The sequence below is a fragment of the Passer montanus genome, unplaced genomic scaffold, assembly GCF_014805655.1.
Source record: "Passer montanus isolate IOZ18808 unplaced genomic scaffold, ASM1480565v1 scaffold28, whole genome shotgun sequence".
Classification (NCBI taxonomy): Eukaryota; Metazoa; Chordata; class Aves; order Passeriformes; family Passeridae; genus Passer; species Passer montanus.
The window spans coordinates 3779369-3806218 of record NW_024367483.1 but is presented as its reverse complement, the minus strand read 5'-3'; the positions used below and the strand labels follow the sequence as shown (position 1 = coordinate 3806218).

Below are 26850 nucleotides of genomic sequence, written 5' to 3'. Positions count from 1 at the left end.
ACTCCTGGACTGCAATTCAGGCATTCCAAGGCTGGTCCCAACCATCTCAAAGCCACTGAAGCTTTCCAAGGCCACCAAGAGGAGGAACCAGCATTCAAGCTTCTGTAGGCAAACAGCCACAGTGCACAGCTGATTTATATTGGAGGCTTGAGCCCTTGAGCAGGTGCATTAAATAACTGGAGTGTTTTAATGACCCCCATCCCTAAATTTTCTTTACTGGGAGCTGAAAAAAAAATAATAAAGAAAAAAAGGTGCATTTCCCAGGGAACTCCAGCCCAGCTTTCAGAGGTCCCACTAGGGTGGCATGGAGACTGCAGAGCAAGAACTGGGAGAGGGTCACAGGCACTGAGCAGACCAAGGGCAGCTAAAACATGGCTAAAGGGGCTAAAATACGGCTTTCCAGGGACATCTACAGTTCCCCAGTTCACCCCGTAAGTATAAACCTGCTAACACAGCCTAAATTTAATGTATTGAGCAGTGACTGCCCAACCATGTACACACAGTTCTGGAGAGGATCATCTCTGCTCTCAGCTCCACCAGCTCAACCTTTCCAGGACCCCTCCTGCCTCTCCTGGATTTTGAACTCACTCAGGCAAGAGAACCTCATTTTTTAGAGGGGCATCTTCCTGCACCACAACTCTCAGATTGTGCCCATAGGGCTAATATGTAAAAGCAGTATTTATTTTTAAATACTTTCCCTCTTTACATGAGATTTTAGTTCCAAACAACATGCATCAACTTTTTTTTAAAACCCACACGCAAACAATATTTATCATCCAAATACCCTTCAGAAGCTCAAAGGCTGACATAATAAAACCAAGAATTCCACTTGAAAAATATATGTATTTCTAAATTGTTTATAAGGAAATATATATGGTGCTGGTCCATTGATATGGAGCAAAAGCTTGTACCTGAAATTAATTAAAATAATGATATTTAGAGATAGGCTTGTCTGCTGAAACACAATATATTGCACCTCTCTACATAACTGCTGATTTCATTATCATCTTCATAGATACAAATCCTGTGAGTTGAAAGGTTTTTATTAATGTGCTTTTGTTGTGTTCGTGTTTTTTAACAAGTAGGGAAAAAAATCACTCCTGAGTTAACAGAGAATGCAATAAAATGCCTACATTTTCCATCTCATATGAGATTTGATGAAGTCATTCACTTCATTTCCAAAGGACATGCATTTGAGGCACGAGAGTGGAATGGAAGGAACAGGTACAGCTACACCTGTGCACGTGTATAAATATATCTGCATAAAAAATATATCCATACACATGAAGAATTGTGGGAGAGGGACAGCAAGACCTATGTAACAGCCTGAAAGCAGAAAGGCTGGGTGAGGCAAGGCAATCCTAAGGGCAGGTTGGAGGAAATGTGACATTCCCTTCCCTGTCTGAACGCTGTGATGAGAGATCTGTTCTCAGAAGCGTTTTGATGCAGGTGTGGATGATTGAGACAAATCTGTCACTCACTGAGGACCACCTGAACTTGTGTGTCTGGTGAGGGAAGGAATCAGAACAGAGTCCATTTTACTGTTGCCAAGTGCAGCTTATTCAGCTCTCCAGAAATTCCAGAAATCCAATCTCCTGGGCAGTCAGCGGCTGCATTATTCCATCTTCTTGTTGGGATGGAAATGGGCCATTGGAAAAAACTGGCATCTGCCTCTGAAAAACTGGTGCACAACTTCAACCCTTCCAGTCTTCAAATGAAGACATAAAAATTGATGTCAGATTTCTCAACATTAACAGGAATAAAATAAAATCCTGGACAACTTTAAGGAGGTCAGTATTTTGAGTTTCTTGAAATAAAACAATAATTTCCCTATGTTCTCCCAGAAACAGTGACAGAGTACAACATGTTTTATAAGCCCTCTCAAAATGAATCATCCACTTTCTTGGGACAGCATCAGAACACACCACACATAAAAAGAATGAAACAACTCCTTTAGTAATGCATTAAGACACACAACTTATCTGTAACCTGATTTCAAGGGCCTTTTTTTTTCCTATCTGCAGAAACACAAGCAGGCTCAACCTTTCTGCTCCTTCTGGCTGCCATGGATTCCCCACCACTGCAGGCGAGTGCTCCTCTCCTCTTCCAAGAGCAAAACCATGGCAGCATCTGCTTCTCATAAGCACTTCTGTGCGTGTGTGTAAGAGTGCGTGTATGGGAAAGAGGGAGAGAAGGAAATCTGCTGAATTTAACTGAAAAGTTTGTCACAAGGAAGGGTAGGTTTGTTTTGTTTTTCCTTTTCCATCCCTCGATTTGTAGAAGTCAGGCTACTGCTTCACACTTAGGCTTTTCCTTTCTCACTTGTTAGCACAGGGGACAATTAGTGACTGAGGGGAAAAGAAGAATTTATTTCACTTTTGAAGTTGACAGATTGGTGCATGAATGGCTACAGACAACAGCAGGTTTTCATTGGCACTTGTCATCCAGAGCTTGCAGAAGTTCCACCAGCTCAGTCCCAGGTTCAGCAGCAGAAACTCTGTGCAGAACAGCAGTCCTGGAGGTGAAGAGGTAACAGCTTCCCCACTTCTTCATCCCCCCAACCAACTAGAGATACAATCCAGAAAGAAATTCCAGAGTAAACTGTGGGCCTGTTTTGTTCCTGTCCTGTTTTGCTCTGACATCTATAGGGAACCAGAGGAGGTCCCCCATACTATGAGCTTGTGAAGGGGAAGGCAGTGAGCAGACTGCTCTTGTTAGGCTTTAAACTATTTCAGGAAGTCAAACACCTCAAAAAGAAATGCTGTCTTTTCTTTTTCTTCCCCTGCCACCCAAACTCTCCATCCTTAAAGTTCAAAGAGGACACACCCATCACTTTAATTTCCAATTTTGCCAAGTCCAAGGGGAAAAAAAATGAAAAAAAAAAAAAGCTTAAGATTTTTTTTTCCTCCCAGTATTTCAAATACTATCAACATTCCTAAGCCAGAACTCTTTTTCTTGAGATATTTCCTGTACTGTACTGTCCTGATAAGAAAGTGACCTGCAGCAGCTGGCACTCCATTCCCTCCCACACAGTTTTACCACTGCATTATGAATTTATTGACAAATTGAGGAGCTAGCTCCACCAGAGCAGCAATAATATAGAGAACTGTCATAAGAGTGAAATTTATTGAGAGAAGGAAATACTGATGGACTACAAAGATGAGGAAAAAAACCCCACCACATTTAATTCATCATCCAAACACAGAGACTACAACCTTATTACTTTAAAGCAATATTTAAGGATAGTCCATTCAGCATTTATACACCATCTCAAACTTCAAATCAGCAAGCCAGAGACTTAAGGGTCTTGCCAAATTGTGATATAATCCTAATGCCTCCATTGCCAGCATGTCAAGCCCCCTCCCTTGACAAGGGAGAATGCTCAACACCTCACAGGATCAAGTTCAAACAGCCTGGAGGGAAGCAGCAGTGCAGGGAACCTCGGAGTGGCAGGCACTTCCCAACACCCCCCTCCCCTTTTCACACACAGATCCATGTGGTTTCCACCTGACAAAACTACATTTACAATGCTCAGTGCCTTAAAATTAAACTCCTTCTTATCTCAGCCATGTGTTTGTATTTTGGTTTTTCCACTTGGCCAGCGTGTCTTTCAAACAGGGATGTCTGAGAGCAGCGGTGACAGAAATACAATGCTTTGTAACAGCCTTAGGAAATACTACAGAGGGACCCTGGGTGCACAGAGCAGAAAGGGAACATCTCCAAGCAATAGCCAGGATCCAGCAACCCAGGTCCTGACCGTGGGCTTCCCTCAGTCCCACCTTAGCCACGGTGGCCCTCGCTGACTCCCCAAGGCTGGGCACAGAGATCGACCCAGCTCCGGCCTGGCCGCCCTCGCTCAGGATTTGATGGTGCCCACCTTGGCTCCAACCAAAGCCTTTATTGCCAAGTCAGAGCCCAGGCCAGGGGGGTTCCAAAGCACAGGGGCTGTGGCTCCACGTGGCCACGCTGCTGTTGCCAGGCCCCAGTGCATGCAGGCCTGGCTGGTTACGAAATGCAGCGCTGCAGCTGGCGTCCTGCGAGCCCCAGGGTGCAGCCCAGCCCTGAACTCAACATTACTTCTTCTGCTCTCCTTGAGCTGCTCAGGCCACTTGAAAACCTTTTGTTTCCACAAGCCACACATTTTTATAAACCTGGATTTATTTTTTTGTTGTTGTTAATTTTCCCTGAATATTGATGTTGTAAGTAACCACCTTGAAATGGCTTAGCTGAAAGTCCTGCCTGCAAGATTTTACTGGTATTTATGAGCACCATAACCCACAGGGAACTGTGTTCAACAGCTTCAATGGATCATAGATGAGGCCCATATTCGTGTCTGATTTAAGAGTATTTGGTCCATTTTGAAAGAATGGATGAGTGGGAAATGCAGTTGCTGTAACCTCAAGCTTTGCTCTATGCTAAAGGTGTTTGCAAGCTTCTGACAGTCAGCACAGCACAAAGCCACCTTCAGAAGCAAGAAAAACAGAAACACTTTTACTACAATCTAACACCAGGAAAAAAATATTTGGCTGAAACTTCAGGTGTGAATTATACTTGCTTAAGCTAGAACAAAAGGACAAAATCATCAGAATCTAGTAATGTGGAAACAAAGGAGTTTAGCTCTTTAAAAAGAAAAGAAAGATAGACATTTGAGGTAACAAAAAAATCCAAAATGCACAAACACATCACAGACATCTAAAAATAGCATTTTATACATTTTTGCCAGTGCTTCTCTGAGAGCAAGTTCTTTAAACAGAACTTAACAATTTTACAATTTTTTTTAAAAAAATATGTCATCCTAAAATAGCCCATCAATCCTTACCCAAACTTTCTGTATTTCTACAAAAATAGATGCACAAAGAGCTACAAAATACTGTATTCCTGAAAGAAGGCGCACTGTAGTCAAGGGAGAGTCTTTTTCCTGACTATTGAGACTGTTCATAAAAATATCAAGCTGAACAAAACGAAACACTGTTAAAGGAGCAGAAAGGAGTTAGGTTGCCCAGCTGCAGCAGGCTCAGATGAGGAAAGAAAGAAAAGTTAGGTTTCTGGTTTTTTTTTCCAACACTGTGGGACCCATAAACGGCCTTACAAATAAAAGGCTCAATAGCAAAACCAGAATAGCTGGCTCTTCATCTTCATGTGTGTCCTTTGCTCCACGCAGAAGGAGTCAACCACTGCTGTATCACCCACCCAGCTCCGCTGACTCCAGCTCTAGCTGGTCTTAATTTCTCTGCACCTCAGAACCAAGCAGTTTCCTTGCTCTTGTCCTGATGCTGTAGACCTACATGTCAGAAAAGAAAAGGAAAATAATTAATAAATATTACTTAATAAATCAGATGGTTTCTTCTTCCCCTTCCCCAAGCAAGTGAAGTAATGAAAAACAAGTTTTGAATTTAAAAAAAAATTAAAAAGAAAAAAAAACAAATGACAATTTAACAGTTTAAAGGATTTGTTAGCAACAGTGTTCAGAAAAGAAAAGGAAAATAATTAATAAATATTACTTAATAAATCAGATGGTTTCTTCTTCCCCTTCCCCAAGCAAGTGAAGTAATGAAAAACAAGTTTTGAATTTAAAAAAAAATTAAAAAGAAAAAAAAACAAATGACAATTTAACAGTTTAAAGGACTTGTTAGCAACAGTGTTACTGCTCTAAAACTTTTATTTTATGAGGGGTAAAATTAAACCATATTGAAGTTTGATTCTGGCTCAAGCATTTCAGAAATGGTGATAAAATTCCTGCATGCGCTTCCTTGGCTTGAGCTCATGTGGAACATGGCATGGAGTGAAAAATCCTCCATAAAGGTCTGCATCAATTATCCAGTAGGCAGCAGAGCAATACTTCCAGGCAGGGTCCAGCCATAGACACCATCTCCTCTAGAAAATGCCTGGGACACTTCAGAATTTCAGTTTCTGTGGCATTTCACCTCGCAGAGGAGAAAGGGGAAATGGTCCTGCAGCAGGCAAAAAATCCCAAATAATTTCACCTACAGAGTGCAAGATTTCCAGCCAAGAATGGCTAGTGCTTCCACATGGGAAAAATTAATGGTTTTCAGCTTGCATTTGTTATGAGCTCCTCTAACATTTTCCTTTATAAAAAAGTGAGGACTATCTAATAAATGTGGTGCTATGTTGTGGCTCTAGCATTATAGACTTGGAACCTGCATTATAATCTGGGATTTCGCTGCTTCAGAGGGATCCAATCTCTCTATTCACACCTAACAGGGCATAAACCACAAATCCAGACAATAGAAGGGCAGGTGCAGATTAAATTTCTCAAAAGATATATTCTTGCTCATTTATAGGGAAAGTAAAGGACAGAGATACAGGCACATATTTTTGTTGTGGCTCTAGCATTATAGACTTGGAACCTGCATTATAATCTGGGATTTCGCTGCTTCAGAGGGATCCAATCTCTCTATTCACACCTAACAGGGCATAAACCACAAATCCAGACAATAGAAGGGCAGGTGCAGATTAAATTTCTTAAAGAAGATACATTCTTGCTCATTTATAGGGAAAGTAAAGAACAGAGTCACAGGCACGTATTTTCAGAGGCAGTGAGGCACTCAAGTCTCAATGATTTAAAACCTGCCCTTTGATGTTTTGAGGCAAGTAAATCACATTCCATGAAATGAAGGTACATTTCCCACTACAAGTCATCATTCCTGCTCTGCAATGTACCAAGGCACCTGACTTGCTACGAATTGAGGGTTAATTTCACCACTAATGTAAATAGGTGCAGCTCTGGACCTTTGTGATGTTGTAACCACCAGAGCTCCGTGTTCATTTGAGTTTAACCATGTGTTAGGCATGGATCTCATCTCCAAATCAAATCACACAGTGAATATGAAGGACGACCCATAAGTTTTCAGAAAACTTACAAGCAGGCATGGATGGAGGGTTCAGATCTGGACACAGTGAATATGAAGGACGACCCATAAGTTTTCAGAAAACTTACAGGCAGGCATGGAGGGTTCAGATCTGACAACTACCTCCTTGCTTTAAAATTATAAGCAGTTAAATATTTAATGATGATCAACACTTCAGAGCTGAGCTGCAAAGCAATTAGCACTCACATAGAAAATGAGAGCATATTGCTCTATCCTTGTGAGGATTCCCAAGCAGGGTACAAACACTTGTGTGTCCAGCAGTGAAGAGAAAGGGAAAGCAGAGCCCAGGGGTGTGCTGCACCAAAACCTTGTTTAGTGCTTTCTGCTCCATTTCACATGTACTTGTACCTGTTTGTGCAGATTGGAAAAACTGGGATATCCCTCAGCTAGAGCATGCCTATAAAAACATGTTCAGAAGCTCTTTATTCAATGAAGATGTCTCCTTGTTGCTTAAGAGCTATTTGTTTCCCTGGCAGCATCATACACAGACAGTCATAATGAACTGCTCCCTCAAAGCTAGTGATGACAATCTGGGGCTATTTTTCCCTTGGTGCTTACAATTTGTTTAAACAAAGATGACCCCCCCAAAAGAAGTCAGCAGAAAACTTTCAGAGCATAAAGAAGCCATTTAAGTTCACCAGTGGACCACTAAAGGACACCAGAGGCCATGGAAGCCTGTAAGAAGAGAAACAGGTTATATGGCTCCTAGCAGCTTAAAAAAAGACACACATTAAAATGTTTAAGAGATCTTCCACCTGACAGCAGCAAGTGGTAGAAAGGGAATAGCTGAACAGGCACCTGCCTAGGATGGAAGCCTGTAAGAAGAGAAACAGGTTATATGGCTCCTAGCAGCTTAAAAAAATGTTTAAGAGATCTTCCACCTGACAGCAGCAAGTGGTAGAAAGGGAATAACTAGCTGAACAGGCACCTGCCTAGACAGGCGCCTTTGCAAGGCACAAACAACTGTAACATGGAGGTTTCAGGTATAGCTACACACTCTAAACAGCAAGAGAAAACAATCCAAAAAACCAAAGCTGTCCTATTTACCAAACTGAATGTGGAACACTTTCCATGCCTTCTCCTCATTATATTCCTATCTCCCTCAAGGCAAGGCCATTTACAGTCCTAACACAGAATCCAAGTCTGGCTACTCACCCAGAGCTTCCACATGCTTTTCTTTTAGCAAGGAATCCTCACCCGCACTGCCACTCTAGCAAATCCCCCTTCCCTGGGCCACCAACATTAGAGCTAATTGCCACACAAACATTATGCAGGTTCTGTGGGAACATCTAGGCAAATTTAATGAGTTGTGACAAACTTGTGGGATGGGTGTGAACAGAGACAAATGAACAGAAGGGATTGGATTGGCCCCTCAAACTCCAAATTCAATGTATCACACTGACATAGAGGCATTTCCAAAAGGGGATTTTCCACAGTAAACCAGGACTAAAGGATGCTGATTAATTCACCTAAATTTGAAGTTATTCATCACAATGTGCATAACTTTACAGGATGAAGAACGCACACCTCAATTTTAATAGATTTACAGCCATCACTCATGTCAAAGTCCTGCTTTGCTTTCAGTGTGCTGGGGCTGCAGGAAGCCTCCTCCAGCACATCTGTCCCACAGCAGGACAGGATATCCTCCTAGGCTCTGCAGTGGCAAGGCAAGCTGCTCTGCTCTCCTCCCCATGGACTGCCTGCAGCACAGCCAAACCCCACACTCACCTGAAGGGCCTGGGGTGCAGGACACCTCCCACCCTGCTCCCGAGGGAAGCACTGATGGCTACAACCACCAGCAACACAGAGACACAAATTCCCCTCCCCAGCCCCTGATCTTCAGTGCTGGATGTGACTTAAGCACAAGCAGGAAGCTTTAGTGGTGACACTGGATAAAAAATACAGCTCTGAGCTGCAGGCAAAGCTGGTGACAGCCCAACCTTGCTTTGCTGGACACCAGTAGGGCAAGGAACTGAGCCCTAAATCCAAACAATGTGTGCTTATTCCAACATGTTTATATCAAAGCTTGACACGAAATGTACTCTTCCATTGAGCATTGTAGCTGGTGCACTTTGGAAAGACACTACACATCAGCAGACACAAACCTAGCAGGTATTAACAGCTCTTGACACAGACCAGCACTTTCTTTAATTGCACTTGGACTGATACAGAAGCTTCTAAAAGGGTTAATTTGCAGCCTACAACGTGAGGATTAAGCCACATTTAACGGCAATCAGGTAGCTAAATCCTTCTTCATCCCCTAAAACAGGACCATGTAAGCTCAAACAGATGTGCCAGACAGATCAATAGTTTGTCAGCTCTGTGAAGGGCGCTGTGCTGCTGTCCCACACAATGTGTTCTGAACCATAAATTCCCAAACTACACCGTGCATGCAGTGGGAACCTCCTCTTAACCTCTGAAGTGATTCAGCATCATCCATTCTTGAGGATCGATTATTTGGCGTGGCATGGCAGAGATGCAACAATGTAGCTGGGAGAGGGTAAGATTACAGCCAGCCTGCCCTGATCCCAACACTACCATTCCACATAATTTAGCATGAGGAATTTTGCAGATGTTCCTATAATCCATGTGACAGTAGCACAAGAAATGTGGCCCACGGTAAGAAGAGGGAGAATCAGTTTGTAAGTGAAGGACTCCAAAAGGCAATGTCCAGGTACAGACCAAATGAACTTTTTTAACAAAAATCACCTGAAGCTCATGGAATCTGATACAGTGACAGCCCCACAGGTTATTTTCTCCAGGGATATATGAGCCAACACTTTCAGAACTGACATATTCTTGCCACTATGCCCTTACCTCACTCTGGAGAAAGCACTTTATGTCACTAAAAGCCAGTTCACTCTTCCAGGCTCTTGAGTTTGTAGCCTCTCTCTTGAGATAGCTCTTTGACATTGGAGTTAAATGCAATGAAATGCTGTGTGATGTGGAGATTTATCCAGTATAATCTGCTTTCCCTGAAGTGCACATGAAGCAGGTGCTGGATGTGACTCCATGTGGTACTCCAGCAACCCTCTCCTCTCCCCACACTTTCCCTGGGATGATTCTGCTGGATGTGCACACAAAACCCTGAGGCAATTAAGGGTCCCTCTTCTCTCCATGCCTCGAGTGCCTGTAACCAAAGCATTTGTCTCAACTGCACAAGCTGTAGGCAAGGCTGAAAAGGGAGCTCAGCCTTCCTGCCCTTCCCAGCAAGTCTCTGCTTTGAAAGCACAGGAGTGTGCAGGGCAAGAGAGCAAATAATTGTAATGTCACAGGTTTCCACCACCTGCTGTGTTTCATTGCTTGCACCCTTGTTTCCAAAACTAGGGCTGCCTAGTATGGTTTTGCTGTTATGTTTCAGTGTGTGACCCTTTTCAACAGTCTCAAATAGTGAGCCATTGGTCTGCTGAGATCCTGTGCTTCTTCAAACCAGTCACACGTTTCCCCTCTTTCTTTTTCTCCACAGGAACTCATGGACTAAAACCTACACAATCAGGCATAGGTCAGAAGTGAACAGTTCCGATCTTTTCCACTGTCTCCCATGCTGAGCAACCAAGTAACATACAAGGCACTGCCAAATCAGGATCCTGACAAAATTAGCACCCAACTGTACCCATCCACAGGGATTTTCACGAGGAGCAGCCAGCACCAAGCCAAAGGTGTGTTTGTTCTCTAAGGCAGTGCTAGGACCCAGTCCTTTTTGAGGTACTTGCTCTTAAAGAGAAAGACCTCACAGTCTAGGCTGGACTTGTACCTAAGCCAGGCAGTGGTTTCTCCTGACTAATTCCTTACACAGTTCTCTGTTCCACCCCCAAAAGGTTAAACCAAATACCAGGGCTCTGCAGGTGGGGCTGGGTCCAGGGGGCTTGTCCCTTACACCAGTGGCAGTGACAGTCTGCTCATGCTTCAGAGAAGGCAGCTAACTCCCTTTATGGGGTTTGTCACAAAGGAAAAAATCTCAAGATCCCAGTCTGGTTAGTTTATCATTTTGTAGGCAAAAGCATAAAACATAATTATTCTTGATTTGCTGGTTTAGCTAGAAATGTGATTTATATATAAATTGTCCACTGTTAAGAATCCTGATAAGCTTTTTCTTAGTTTTATTGCCATCAAGACAGCAAATGGCATAGTATTTAGAGGAGATTACTGGTTCCCAGTTGCTTTAAAGGGAGGAGACAGATTTGAATTAGGTTCATAGTATTTCATCTTTAAGAAACAGCCTTTTTTCCCCCATCAATTCTTTGCTCCCCTGCCCACTAATCAAGACAAAGAAGTGGTTCTCACGCATTGAGCCAGTCAGAGAGCACTATCAAAAACGGAGACAAATAGATACTTTGAGGAAAAGGGAATAAAGATACAAACCTAGTGTTTCCTTAATCAGACAACATACTGCCTTTAAAAAGTACTAATCTGCAAGGATTGCTGCTGGTGAGATAAATATCAAACCAAAAAGGAGACCTCAGGGGGCCCATGAGCTCCAGGATGGCTGCACTGGGAACTGTCTGTCACCTGACAGCAAGAAACTGCAAACCCTGAGGGCTGCCAGACTGCTTCTGATACTGAGACAAGAGACTGCCACTCAAAGCTCACAGACACAGATGGAGTTCGTGGTCTGCAGTTCAGACTACAGACCCTGCAGTAAAATGAATTTAACTCACATACCTCTGCCTACGCGCTATAGAAAGATATTTCATTTGATGGCAAGCACAGCTCAATCAGCACCTGTATTCTCCACGGGACACCTAGATACTACACAGGAAGGAAATGCTGTGCCATTCCACCTCAAGATGCAGTCCTCATATACTGCAAGTTAATAGTTTATTGGCGCTAAATATTGGGGGACACACATATGAACTAGCTGAACAAGCTGCGAACTTCCCCATGGAAGCATAATTAATATTTTCCCACAATATTTAAATAAAAAGAAACAAAAAACGCAGATTGTGTCATCTGGCTTGAATGGGACCGAGGCAGATAAAGGTCTCTCAGCAGAAGTCAGGAAGAGCTGCCCTGACAACCATTACAGGAGGGATTCCTATATTTGTGGGAATCAGGTCACGCCTCTGCTAAAACAAGTCGCAGTCGACGACAACGACAACAACAAAACCATCTTACCTGTATCAAAGCCAAAGCTCGGCACGATGTCCACTGTTCCATGGAAGGCTCCGGCCCAGGCTGAGGTAGCGCCGGCGGCGGCCGCGGGCTCGGCCTTCGTCCCGTCACACTGGGCAGAGGGAATCCTGGCGGCGCGCACCGAGGGCACCAGCAGCGAGCCGTAGCGCGGGTCGCGGTGCGAGCCGGCGTGGGGATGGTGGTGGTGGTGGTGGTGCACGTGGGGGTGAGGGTGGTGGCGGTGCACGTACACATCGTGCATGTGTGCGTACGAGGGGCTCACCTGAGACGCTAAGGGGTAGTGCCAGGACTCGGAGGCGGTGGGGGGAGGAGCTGGGGCAGTCTGGTGGAGGCCGTGTCCCGGCCAGCTGCTGGGATCTGGTGTTGGGAAGGTGCCTGGTGCAGTCACGGGGAAATCGGGGTGCACTCCGCTTAAGCAGGGTGGAGGAGGAGGCTGGTAAGAGCTGGTCCAGAACGAGGTTGGGAAGCCGCTCCTTTGGCTTGAAATTGTTGAGCTTTCTGGTGGGGAGGAAAAAAGTGAAGTGTGACTGAAGGCGAACAACACATTCCAGGACAAAAACCCCACAGTGATTTGCTGCTCTCTGAAGTTTGCAACGCTGAACTCAAGCTTCCTCAGTAAATACAGAATCACGGGACATTTGAGGGAGGAAGGTTGTCTAGTCCAATTCCCCTGTTCAAGTGGGGTCACCTGGAGCAGTTGTCCAGGACCACGTCCAGTCAGATTTTGAGTGAGCTCCAGACTATGCAGCCTTTGAAAAAAAAAATCCCCAAAAGCAACAAGCAATCTAAAAAATCCAACAAAACAAAAAGTTTTCTTGTATTCAGATGGAATTTCCTGTTTTCTAATCTCGGCCTAGTGCCTCCTGTTCTGTCAGCAAACATTGCTGAAGGGAGCCTGGCTCCCCCATCTTCATTCCCTCCCATCAGATTTCTACATACATAAGATCCTCCCCCAAGAAGATTTTTCTTCTTCAGGTTGTAGAGTCAGAGCCCTGTCAGGATCTTGGTACAGAAATTGTGAGCAGATGCTAACTCCTGCTCAGACTAGAGCACATCATTTAGAAATGCAGCTGTTGTGGCTGCAAATGCTTCAGAGGAAAGACAACCAGCTCACACTACAGAACAGGAAACATTTGGCTAAAAGAATACCTGATTTTCTCAAACTAATTGCATGCTTTGATGGGATAAAGGTCATATCTAACACAGCTTATGTTACTCCTTCACAGAATATATTATGATGCCCTCTACTCAATAGGATCATACATGCAGAACTATCTATGTAACTCAAAAAGGTTTTTGTCAGAACTAAAAGACTTGCTGCTTCTTACAGCTAGGGCTCAGATTATATTTAAATGGATTCCAATATCTCTACATTATGAAATCACATTCTAAAAATTCCTCTTTTGAAGGAGCACTTAGTGTTTTTGATGTGTAGCAAAGTCTTGGCTTCTCCATTCTCACAATCCTCTTGCCAGCTCATGCTAGAAAGTACTGCTTCATGCAATATTTCTCAGCTCCAATAGGACTTTTTTTTTGTCAAAGATGGAAACATAAAAATACAGAACTTCACCTCTGATGAAAGAACAGTCATAAAAATAGCCTATGGAGAAATAAAGCCAGGGAAGTTTAGTATTTGATGAGGCGAGGAATCCTCTGTTCCTCATAACTTTTGTAAAAGTACTTTATTTTTTTTTAAATCACCTTTTGTTTAATAAGCAGCTGGAATGAGACTTGGGTGAAGACACCATTGAGAATGAACAGATTCTTCAAACACTCCTGCCTCTGCACTTTGCTTACACAAATATATTTTGAAAGTAAAAAACCTCAAAGTGTTTTCTAACTGCATCACTAGGACACTCGTGTCTCTGTTTTAAAAGCTATTAAAATCATAGAAGTTTTTCCACATATCAGTTGGCTTTGATTTAGGCAGGTTTTTGAGTCTGATTAACTTCCGATATTGGAAACAAACTTTGCAAACATACCATGGACAAACACTGTGGATGCTTTGTGCCAAAATCCTTCAGAGGCTGCAAACTTATCTGGCAAGCTGCACTCCATGGGTTTCTTCAAAAGGTTGGGTTGTTTTTAGCAAGGTATTTTTATTGCAATTCATGCTTGAAGACTACAGAGAGCTTCAAGCATATTACAGAAGCCACAGCACTCCTCCAAAATTGGTATTGTTGCTTGTTTGTAAACCATTCCTTGTACAAAGGGATTACACTGAGATGGAGAGTATGTATGGCTTGTGTTGTTGGCAGCAGAGCTGATACAGAAGAAAAAAGCAAACTTCATGTCCACTCTGTTGTTTTCCACACTAGTTAACAGAGAAGCATAGCCTGACAATGCTCTGCCAGTATTCTGGAAAATTAACCTCTGTAATCGAGTTTTTGAAAACTATCTGGCTGTTATCTGCATGGAAAAGCCCTAAATCCAAAGCCCTGCACTTCAAAAAAGCACAGAAAACCACAAAGTATCTGCAGGACAGCTTTAGTAACAGGAGAGAGCACTTTAAACCACTGAATCTGCCAACGTGAATTCATCCCAGATTGCAAAACAGCTTGGCTTTACCAGTCATGCAGGAGGTCCAGGCCACAGCAAACATGTTTGGTCATCTCCATTTTTCAAACCTGTGCAGGTTTCACAAAGCCCTCCCTGCTGCCTGACACTGCCATGGGCCAGCCCCCACTGGCATCACTGAGTGTGGCAATTCTCACTGGGAGAAGAGACTCTCTCTCCTGTCACTGGACATAAAGGCTCAGTCCATGTCACATACACGTGCAGAAAAACTTCACCCACCCCGAGTGCTCAGGGATACCTGGCTGCTATGGCACATGGAGAAACAGCTGCTTTTAAGAAAGAAAAAAATAAAAATTCAAAAATCTCTGCACTTCCATGAGGCATTTAACTAAAACTGTCTGCCAAGAAAGATCCTACAGTCACCACAATTTCCTACCCTAAGTACAGGGAGGCAGGGACAAGGCAACATCCCAGGGACCACGAAGTTGTGGCTGATGCAAATGCTCACAGTGGCCAACCCAAATGTTCACAACACACACTGAAAACATGCCAGAAGTGCACACACTGGAAAGGAGACAACATATGGAGCTTTCTGCAGTACAACATCAGCTCTCACTTAAGGCAAGAGGAAAGAAAAAGAAGACAGAAAAACAACCCAACACTTTCAGCAAGGAAAAACATGTTGATAAAAATACCATTAAAGTAACATTAGTGTCAAGGTATCATTAGCACCAGCAAAAGACTTCAGGAAGCTACACCTAAAATTAAATATTCACTTCACTTGAGCCTGTCATACAGAACTGTATTTTATGAAAAAATCAGTTTTCAAAATAATTTTAGCTTAATCTGATCAACATGCAAATGATATAAAAAATAGAATCTGTTGTTCTGAAAAGAGCAATTTTTTATATAAGCAAAATCCCTCGTCAAAACAAGCAAAAAACCCCTGCAATATCACCTTAACAATAAAATAAGAGTTTGCATTTTCATCAGAACACCTTAAAAAAAAAAAGATTAAAAATAATTCAAAAACATTGCTAATCTCTCCTTTCAGATAAAGGAGAAAAAGCAGTGAGCTGGGGAGCCAGTTCATGCATACACACTTTCCACTGAAACCTGCATCTCCCAAAACCGCTACTGGAAAAAGTATTTTTCTTTCTAATTTATCTCTGAGTAAGAAATTGACACAATTCTGACTACCCATAAAGGTTATTTATGGAAGAACCACAAGCTAACGACAAATTAACTTCTTTAGGTAATGGGACACAAGCTCACATTCATGTGCTGGAACTGAGCATCTTTGATTTTGTGCACAAACAAGAAGACCAAGCTGACAGTGCTGGTCCTTCCACCTTGCTTTCAAGCAGGAGTATTTCAGAAATCCATTTGGGCCTGATAAAGCTCCTGTCAGCTTCTCTTCTCTGGAGCAGCAAATGCCCTCAGCTCACTCAGCTCCCAGGGATTTTCATGCCCCTGCAGCAGGTGCAGGGATGGCACAGGGCGTATCTCCTTACTTTATTCCCAGAAGATGTTCAGGACACGCCAACCTCCATTCCCCGCTGAGGGCATGGGGCACATGGGGTCAGGGGGCAGCATGACTGGAGAACCCTCACACCAAGCCACTCATGTCCCCTTCAGAGCCCTCTGGGGATGGTTGTGAAGCCAAAGAGTGGGGATAGGGATAAACAACAGGGAATGTCTGAGGCCAAAGGGAAGACACACGACTGCACCCATGAACATCCCGAAGCTCGCTGAAGAGGGCCTGCTGTGGGCATGGGGTCTCTAGGGACTGCCCTGATCCTGTTGCTAAAACATTTATAGCCTGTCTGGGCCATTTATAAATGCTCCAGTCTCCTTTTTAGTAAGCATAGGTTCAATCCTGCTCTCAGTCGAGTCAACGGAAAATTTCGCATTAACATTAATGGTCCCAGATCAAGCCATAAATTCCTCCAGCTCCCCAGCCACTTGTGCTGACCTTTGCTTAAACTTCCTTGGATTTGTCATCATCCTTCTGGAAAGCAAGGTCTTCTGTGCTATTTTTCTCTTCACAGTTGTTTCCAAATATCCCATCTCTCTTTAGGATCTGTGGCTATCATCAATGCAGTCCCACCTCCACATCACTGATTAGGAACACCACTGTTCCTGCTCAGATCCCACCAGTACCTCTCTCATCAAGCCAATGTAAGGCCATTGCTCACCAGTACTCATTTGCTTAGTTTGCACCCCTCTGCCAGTCCACGTAAGGATGTGATCGGAAACAATGCAGCTGTGGGGATCTTAAGGAACACCCGACTGCCACATCCAACAAAATGGAAACAGCATCTTCTTGCCACGCTTTTTCCAGTTTGGAAGTCTTGTCTGTAAGGGCTACCTAGTGTCGCTGGCAAGATCTGCTCTTTGTCACACCAGTACATATAAAGTATATAAACATTTATGTGCATAACAAGAGGGCAGCATTGTTACTCACTGTGTTAGGACAATGAGTAAATAAATGCCTTGCAGAGCCTATTTTCTGCTCCCTGCTTGGAGGCAGAGTAATGTCAATCCCATTTTACACCCAGCAAGCCATAACATCATCTGTACCTCTCCCACAAGCAAGCTGCAAAGGAAAACACCACGTGGCTGCAGCCACAGGAGCCAGGGCTTGACCCCCAGCCCATTCCCTCCTGTACTGGCTCCTCCTCTCCTGGAAAGCAGCCGTGGACAAATCCTGATCACCTGGCAAAGCCACTCGAGAAGGCTGCATAGGTTTCCTTCACATCCAAGGCCAGCACCCCAAACAGCTTTGCACTTGCCTCACAGGCCAAGTTTCACACTTGGAGCTAAAAAAAAAAAAGCCTCCAACCTTGCAGCAGACGTTTGTGCAGCCCCCTCCCTCCAGCCCCTGGCAGAGACAGGATATGGCAGGAGCTGGAGATGCCTGCTCCTTTCATGCCTTTGGCTGCTCTCTCCCCCTTTAACACCTCAGATCACTCAACCCAAGAAGCTCCTCAGCTCTTGGAGATTTGAAGGGGATTTTTCCACTTCCACAGAGAAGCAGAATTTCAGGGGCAATGCAATGTGTGATACTGCAATGCAGCCTGAGTAAGCCACACCACAGAGAGCGAGTTCCTGCCCCTCTTACCTCTCCAGAGAGGATTCAGCCCTGCCTTGCTCTTGGAAAGGGCAGTCTCTGAACTGAAGCTACTGGCTTGGCTCAAAGCTCTCGAGAAGTGTTCATCCACCACTGAACCAATGTCTCCCTGGAAGTAAGTGAACAGGACACAGCGAGAGTTCAGGTACTCCATCTCGGCAGGCTGCTCTTTCTCATCCTCCTCTTGCTTGCTGGGAAGGGTCACTTCCAGAGACTCCTGCATCTTGTTGTACACAGCTAACTTCTTCTGGGATTAGAAACAAAAACAAGAGATGTATCAGTGATGGCATTCAGAGGAAGCTCAACACATAGTTTCTTTAACAAAAAATAACTGAATACACTGAATAACTGATTATTCATTTTGTAAATAAATTTGGACTACCTGGATACTTGACACTGGCATTTCACAAAGAAGAGAATACCAGTGCTTGTTTAAGAGTCTCTATTCCTCTCACACAAATGGACCTGCTTCTCAGGCATGCTTCACAACCACAATTTATCAGCACCAGCTTTCACTCAATACTTTCAAAAGAAAGCAGACAGGCTCTAACAATTCCCTCCTGATTCCCACCTGGAGAGGATATTCCATCAATAAAGGCTACAAAGGTCAAGCCCAGCCCCGTGGAAGGGTGGCCAGATAGACAGCATGTGTATTTCACACATCCAGCTGGGCAAGCACCAGGTTTCTCCGGGCATACTCCTCCAGCTGAGCATACAGGGCCCTCTGGATTCCCCACACTTACTGCTGAAGCTGAAAAGGAGGGAGTTTCCTGCTTCCTGAAAAATTTTCTACTGTATTATCAAAATGCACAAAATGCATAAATTTTCACTCACTGATGACAGAACTTTTATCACAGGAAGTTATACCTTGGGGTGGTGACTGGGGGCTGGTCAGGGGTTTGAGAGCTTGTTTTTTTGGTTGGTTTGGGGTAGTTTGTTATTGTTTTGAGGTTAGGGTGGAAGGGGTTTCTTTCCTTTTTTCCTCTTTTTTTTAATGCCAGCTTTTGGGAAAAGGGAAAAAAATTCAAGTAATAAAAAATTAAACATGTGATCTGGGGGAAGAGGGGGATTGACAAGTCCGCAAACACATGCAGAAAAATGCACCCCAAACCAAAAACACAGAGAAGCATATAAAAAACTAAAACCCTCACAAGCCATCTGTGAATGGCTATTTCAGAATATTCTCTCTCAAATCAAACCTAAATGTCAAAATAAATGTGTGTGAAGATCCATTTTGCATGGAACATATTTTTCAGATGTTCCACTTTACAACTGTTTTCACAGGGAAAAAACCTCTCCCCACAACAGTCAAGCTGCAGGAATCATAGCTTTTAGCTAGCCAGACATTTCCACAGCTGACTTTACACACAAGCACTTTCAGGAACCCAAAAACAACTACAGTCCATATGCAAAAGTATTTCATAGCATTCCTATAGAATTACAGTTTGACTTATCTTTAATGGTTTGCTTGGCAACACTCTAGCGCCATCAGAATCTCTTTAAGTTTATGGCATTTTTACCCTTTTTCCAAAGCAGTTGTATAGAAAAAGTTAAACAACTGCACAGTCTATAAAGTTTCATTTTTACAATAAATATACTTGTACAATTTAGAAATAATCAAAAGTAATTTTCTGACCTTTTGTACCATCAATACATTTAAATTCAGTGCTTTCTAAAATCATATAATCTGACACAAATTGTCTCACTGTAGTACAAAATAAATGCTCTGGGGCGAAGTCTTAATTATGAATGGTTATTTAAAAAAATAACTGTAAGAAAGAGCTATTGACAAGTGGAATTAAAACCTATTATACTTAAAGCTCACAGCAACTTAAGCAACACATCTGACATTCCAGTGGGTTAACTGATAAAGAAACTCAGTGATACCATTAATTCAGATGCTGTTGCACAAACTGCAGTGAGGGACACACGCAATTTTATTTCAGTTGGGGACATCAGGCAATGACCTGGATTTCCAGGGAATCTGTGCTTCACAGAGCAAGTCATACTATGGCTCAGTTTAGCACAATATTACTTGGACTTACGGGAGAACCGCTGGGATTTATTTATAAAAATAAATAAAACAAAAATACGGAAACAGCAAAATAAAGCAGTTTTACTAGAAACTAGAACTGCTAAAATGAAACGGTCTGGGGCTGTAAACATATTTTTGCAAATGCAGAATTTGGGGTAACCTACACTTTTTCTGGAAGTGCTTCGTGCCTTCTGTAAACAAACATCTCAGGAAAGTTCTCCTAATATCTGTTACCCAAATGCTTACTAGGCTATCACTCAAAGTGAGCTTCACGGTTTTGCCTGAGTAATCACAGACCCCTGAGACCTCAGTAAGACAGAAACAGTTCTAAGAACTGTTTCTGTCTTACTGTTTCATGGCACATACAGGAGACACATACACTGGAAATATGCAATGCTTCCACCTCGACCACTTGACCATTCCTGAAGCTGCATCACAACTCAGATCCTCTTAAAAATGCTTCTCATTTTTGATTTTTCTTGGGCTTTGTTTTTTATGTAGAGACACAGAGTATGAAAGAGATCCTCTAGAGAAATCCAAACAGGTCTGTTACATGCCAGACCTTGAAGAGAGGCAGCACACGTCCAGTGCTGACTCCCTTCCCTACAGGTGCTTGCACTGATGCTGCAGTTATGCAAATGCAGACACAAGCACGCAATTACAGACAGACACACACCGCTAACACAGCCCCTGGCTTGACTTGGTGATCAGGAAGGAAGTCTTCCAATGTTCCTATACAGGGACTGCAGCTCAGGAAATTAAAACTTATCTCCAGAGTAGCTTCTCTGCGCAGGAATGTTCCCCCTTCCACAGCTTAAGAATCTAATTCATTTTCCATTTCAACTCTCTTCCCTCCCCTCCAGTCCACAGACAGTCATTACAAGATGCTCTGAGCACTTGCTCCTTTCAAAAGCACCAAATCTGACCTTTCTTCAATGTAAAAAAAAATTTCTAATGCAACAAAAAAAATATAGTAGGACTAATGGACAAGAACAAGGCCCTGTGTGTGGATGATTATTTACAGTGCAAAGTTGTGGTTTGCAGTGAGTTACTTGCAAAGGATGAGAGTTCTAAATTAAAAGATTTTTCAAAACAGCAAGCCCGTGATCAGATGCAGGTCTAATTAATTTGCACTTCAGGAAGAAATTATCAGCCTGCAATTGCAACACTCTTTAAGTAAGATGCTACAGTGAGAGAAACTTATTCAACAAGTCCTCCTTGTATGCAATGTATATGCATCCTTTCCAGTGTATACATCCTTTGACAATGTGAGGGTTTTTCCCCACAACTCACCCAAAATACTCTCTTTGCACATGAATTCCCTAATTTTTGTTCTGACCTTAACAGTAATCTCACCATATTTTTGACTGCAGTTGTGTGAGTGGAAAACTATGCAAAATCATCAGCTGCTAAATGAATTTGTCCCACAATCATGGGATGTGAGGGAACAAAAACAAAAAAGCCCACAAACACAAGGGTAGGTTTATGGTCGCTAACCTCAGCTAGGCCAGTTTAACTTGTACTTTTTCATTTGAACAGTTCTAGCATATATTTTAGCAGCCAACTGCATCTATCAGATCTTTACAAAGTATTTTCTGACCAAACACAGTGTTATGTCTTGTCAATGTTCAGTCCTTTAATAGATTCATGAAATACACCTCTCCCTTCCTTACACTAGAGACTGATACTAAGTAGCCTCTGAAAAACAAAACAAACACCCAAAATATTCTCTTGGCCAAGACACAGGATACAGAACTTAAATTCAGAATACAGAATTTAAGTGGAAAACAGGGAAATTCAGCATCTATACCCCTTAGATAGCAGACTCTAATTCATGGCTGAAACAGCACAATCTCTGGGTAAACAGAGTTGTACAGCCCAGGCTGATTTCAGTTTCAACCAACATTACCTTATTTTTATTTCATATATTCACAAACAGGCAATTCCAAAGAAAATCTAAACCCTTCACTTCAAATTGTACAACAAAAGGAAACTGAAGGTCAACATATCACTGCTGATATGGGAATATTAAAAAGGAAGTTTATTCTAAACAATCATTATCCTGTCTTCCTGAGCACTTTTAGACCAAGAAAACATTTAGTCCAAAATCTCACACAAAATCCTTGCCTTGAATATTCCTGTTATTTTCTGACAGACCCTACCCAGAACCAAGCAAAATGGTTCTCATGCAGCGAAATATTGGCCACATTAAAGCCTGTGGCAAAAGTCCAACTGACTTCAAGGGTCCTGGGTCTCACCCAGAGTGTCTGGTAAAAATGTCAGAACATTCCTCTTTGCAAATAGAAAAAAACTCACTTCCAGCAGAAACCAGTTAGTAGCCAGCAAAACAACAACAACAAAATAAAACAACCACACTTTGAGAACAGAGAAGGTTTTACTTCAGCCAAGTTTGAATCGAAAAATTCAGGCCAGCTCTTACTTTTCACATAAACTGGTTGCCTTTTTCCTACAATTTATTATCTCCATACATGCCACCATACAGCATATGGTCCTTTACGCTCCCAAGCATGAAAGTCTGGTGTGCCTGTGGCCACCTGTTACAGATTTTCCATTATGAGAAAAAGAACAGGAACCAAAAATAAAGAATAACTACGCTGAGGTAACACTATATGACCCTACCCTGAGAAAAAGGCTGTCATTTGACATAAGCTTCTGAGAAGGAATTCCAGCAACAAACTCGAGGCAAATCCTCAGACAGTCCTCCATTTGTGGAGCTGTCTGCCAAAGCAGGCTCCTATTGATAACACAGAAAGTATTCAAAGAAGAAGACAATTCCAAGCAATCAGGGCACTGAATGCTGGGCCTGAAAGATGTCCACTGCCCTAAAAACATGAAAAAATAGCTTCCACCCACACAAACCAGCAAGGTGAGAGCTTCTTTTAGCTGAGCCACTGGATTTGTGGAAGTCTTGCTATGCTCTGCTGATGGAGGGAAGTGGTAAAAAAAGAATGCATTTATACACCTTTTACTGTACATGTAAACAGAGATGTATCCTAAAAGTTTAAAGGTCTAATTTTATGCAGCTAGATGAAGACCAAATAGAATTTGGTCCCAGTAATCATGACAGAGTAAAGCAAGACAAATTTTTTTAATCAGTGATGTCCCATGGGATTGAATCAAACAAAATCAACCAACAAAACCTCACACATAGGGCAGGACCTAACCCAGGTTTGACATGAATGTGAGAATAGATGAGTTATACAGGTTATATAGCTCCCAGAGAAGTTAGTAGAGCAAACAGCAAAGGAATAGCGCTGAGAAAGAATCTGAACTGCAAAAATTGAATGTGAAGCCATAATCTGCTGCTACCTGCCATTAGACACTGCAGACTGCCACACAGCATAAGCAGTATAACAAGCCCATCCTCAAAAGCTGGGGGCACATTATGCAAAGAATTCCACTGAAAAAAACAAGCTGCAGTATGTGAATTGGGGTTTAGCCACAGCCAGCTGACACAGCATCAAATGTGACCTGTCCTTGTCTGCAACTCTGTCAGTTTGGAAGGAAGAGCCGAGTTAGTGACCTAAATTGCTAATGAAGACAAGGCCTTATCTGGACAAAGTCTGTCTACAGCACTGCCAGCAGAAAGTCTGATTTGAGCATATCACAACTCCTTATGCAAGACTTGATTTAGCAAGGACAGCTTTGGCTTAGATGTTGGCTTGCCTCTACATACCATGGAGAAATTCCAAAACTACCATTTACTGTAACTTCCCCATCCAAAGGTCTTTAGCTGGTGTGTTAGTGAGCCTGGGTGAGTTCTACCTGAGCCTCAGCCCCTCAGCTTGCTGTGCCCAGCTTGTCGTGACAGGACAAGCCATCCCCGTGTGCCGGGAATACAATGGGATTCTGCTCCAATTATGCGTTCCCGAAGCCTCTCCGAATTCCGTTACACCCATTCCTCACCCAACCCATAGGAAAGCCAAAGCTTACTATTCCAGCTGCACAGCCCCTCAGCAAAGGGGACAGCAAAGAGCATTTTAATTTTGCCACTCTGCAGGGTTTTAGCCTCACGCCTGCAGAGCTCCCCACCAGACACGGAAACACATTCGTATCCTAACGCCGGCACACGCTTGAGCCGTCTTTTGGGAAAGGAGTACGGAAATCCCGATTTATCTGTAAAATCAGGGCCACACCCCATTTCCATCAGTTCATTCTGGCACCATATGAGCATGTATACAACAGTGTTTCACTTACTTCCCTCCAGCAAACACCCTGGACTTGAGCAATCTCAAAGATCTAAGGTGCTAAGCCTCCGCTCCCATTAACATTCAAGAGGAATTCAGGCTACAGTCCACTAAGAGCTTTAAAATAGAAAAAAAAAAATCACATCTAAATTAATTTGCCAGCAAGTCCCTTCCTGGCTAAGGATGGGTGAAAGCTACATTTCCAGAAATTCTGCCTTTCTGTTCAAGGCAAAAATAAATTCCGTGCTAACTTTAAGGGCACCAAAAAAAAAATACAGACACAGAAATGCGGGAATAACTTCAGTGTGGGGAAACTTTAAAAAGGCACGATGGACCATCCCCTAAAGCTACACTTCTGCACAACCCAGGTGCACACTAGTCCACCATTTAAAAGCAGTCTGAGACTTTCCATTAAAAACAAAAATTAAAAAGGAGACAAGCATTTGAACCCACTTCGTCTTGTTGCAGGCACTGCCGCTGACCCAAAGAAACACGATGAGTTTGGCTCTCCAGAGAGATCCCAGAGCCCAGAAGTTGAGCTCCACAGCTGAAGATCTGCTTTGCTCTTTAAAGCACACAAAACTGACATCCAAAGGATAACCAATTACACATTTGAGATGGCTTTACTACAAATACCTGTGGAGATGCACAGGCTTTAGTTGGAGTGACACACTTGCGTCTTGTTGCCCTGAGAAGAAAATGAAAGCCAACAGCAGCAGAGCATGGAAGAGCCTTCTCTCTCAGAAAACAAACTGAAAGACACCAGCGTAGTACAATACCGCTAAAAAATGCCTTGGTGGAGTCCTTGGATATTTTAAGGGTGAGCTCCATTTTATTATCATTGCCAATGCAGAGACTTATTTTTAAGGTATCCCACTAATTCATCTTCCCTCACTGTTATTTTTAAACCACAGTTTTAATTCCAGCAAAGAGGAACATTCTTTAAAACGGTCATCATCCTCACAAAGAGTGCAGGAGCGTTTTACATGTTGAACACATGTGTAAGAACCAAAAACCTGGCAACAGATTCTTCATCTTTTTTTGTTACGTTCTCTACCAGTTGATTAAGCATCTCTGACAGGACAATTCTGAAGGAACAGAGACTTGCAAAACATCATTTGTTACCCCAACAATAAATCTTGATGCTTGAGGAGCTCATTCTATGCTTACTTTTTTTTTTTTTAATTTAGAAAACATTGGATTCAGAGAAAATACAGAAACCACTCTAAAGTTAGCAGCTGTTAGAAGTAGAGGGTGCAACACTTTCTTCAGCAACAACAGCTTGGCTTTTCAGTCGGGCATTCAAGTAGCTTGTGAAGACCCTTCAGCTCCAAGTGTGCCAGGAAAACCAGTGCAACCAGGATTCATTAAATTAAATTGTCCATAACACATAGGATAGCCATGTTTAGAAAGCTTTTAGGTGGAAATGTGATATATGGCCAGCTCAAGACCTTTACTGGCTTATCAAAGCTATCTACATTTCTTGCCTTTCTTATCTACCTCTACTTAAACAGCATAACCCCCAAGGACTCAATTCATTTAAAATAAAATTTCAAGAAACTTCAGTGTTCATTAGGGTGCCCCTAGAACATTTGATACATGGCCCTGCTTTTGGAAGAAGAAATTTCATACCTATGCTTAAAAATGAAAAGGACTAGCACTTGAACGTGACACGGTAATTTAATAGATTTCCCCGTACTAAGTGTTCTACAGATCAGGAAGAGAAATATTGACAACCACTTCAGAGTTAAACATCAGAGTTCAGCAGAGTTTCAACTGCTGTTTTCTACTTCTAGGTCTCTCAGTCACAGAATCAGGCTATTAGCTTTTTTTTTTATTCATTTTCCCTCCAAAGCACACAGGCTATGGACTGGACCTCCAGATATCCACACACAAACTTCTTACGTAAAATTACTGCATAGACAGAAGCTTTGCAAGCTCTGACCAAGATTAGAGAAGAAATAATAGCAAAGGCACTCTGCAAAACTCACAAGTTTTCCAGGGCTCACATTTAGAGTGAACATGAGCAACCTGGACAAGTTCACTGGGGTATCATTTTTGCAAACGGGCTCTGTCTCCCAACAAAAAAGAAAAAAAACAGTAACAGATGATCGGAATTTTAATGTTTTAGCCCATACTCGTGTCTCCCAGGCAAGTTGATACTTGGGGTCACTTCCCATGTACGGAGAAAACAATCTTCATGGATAATAATGATAAAACCTTATGGAATGCAGCAACAACCAAAAAATGTATTCTCAGATGACTACATTAGGGCCAAGTCAATATTAGTCCCACTTCACCCACGCACTGCATAGTCTAAAAATGCTGTCAGCCCGATAAGAATTTCCTGATGCACTTAAAAAAAAAATTAAAAAATAATACATCTGATCACCAAATTCAGCTGGAAACTCGCCGCAGACGATCTTCCAGGAGCGCCGGGGTGAGCGGCGGCGCGGAGCGGTGCGCGGGGAGCGGCGCGGCTCCCCGCCCGCGGACCGCACCGCGCCGTGCCGTGCCGTGCCGGGCTAAGGCGCTGCCCCGCGCCGGCCAACGGGGCGAGCCAGCAAGGGAGGCACGACGGCGGAGAGAAGGGGGACAGGAGTAAGGAAATAACTTTTCCCTTCTGCCCCACGCCAGCTGAGCAAGCCAACACCCACCCGCCAGATACAAGAATTTGGAGGGGAAATGTGTGTTAGGAAAGGTCTCACCAGGCTCCGCTGCTCCGGGGCACCCTCAGCAGCTCCCCGCATCTCCAAATCAGGCCGGGGGCTGCGGAGCGCATCGCTGGCTGGCCGGAGCGGAGGTCTCCGCCCAGGGCAGCCAGCGATGCGCCATGCACCCGCCGAGGGAGGGCCTCCCCAAAAAACTCCCGCACCTCCCAGTCCTCCGCACCGCGGCCACAGGCGCAGCCCTGCCGGCCCTCCCCGCCGCTCA

The 26850-nt window shown here is 43.2% G+C and overlaps 1 protein-coding gene across 1 annotated transcript; it reads right to left on the bottom strand.

Moving 5' to 3' along the window:
* Nucleotides 1-3107: 3107 nt before the first annotated feature.
* Nucleotides 3108-26824, bottom strand: VGLL3 (vestigial like family member 3). Its single transcript, XM_039713232.1, has 4 exons — nucleotides 26625-26824; nucleotides 17665-17920; nucleotides 12006-12521; nucleotides 3108-5281 (listed from the first exon to the last, which is right to left on the bottom strand). Exons 1-4 carry the CDS (start codon nucleotides 26664-26666, stop codon nucleotides 5238-5240), a joined length of 858 nt encoding a protein of 285 aa, XP_039569166.1. The 5' UTR covers nucleotides 26667-26824; the 3' UTR covers nucleotides 3108-5237.
* Between the last annotated feature and the right edge of the window lie 26 nt (nucleotides 26825-26850).

Coding starts and splice junctions, on each gene's coding strand:
- VGLL3 (XM_039713232.1), bottom strand. CDS start 26,666: ATGCGGGGAGCTGCTGAGGGTGCCCCGGAGCAGCGGAGCCTG. Junction 12,522..17,664: donor GCTGAATCCTCTCTGGAGAG/GTAAGAGGGGCA, acceptor CCTCCCCACCAG/AAAGCTCAACAATTTCAAGC. Junction 5,282..12,005: donor GAGCTTTGGCTTTGATACAG/GTAAGATGGTTT, acceptor TCTGACATGTAG/GTCTACAGCATCAGGACAAG.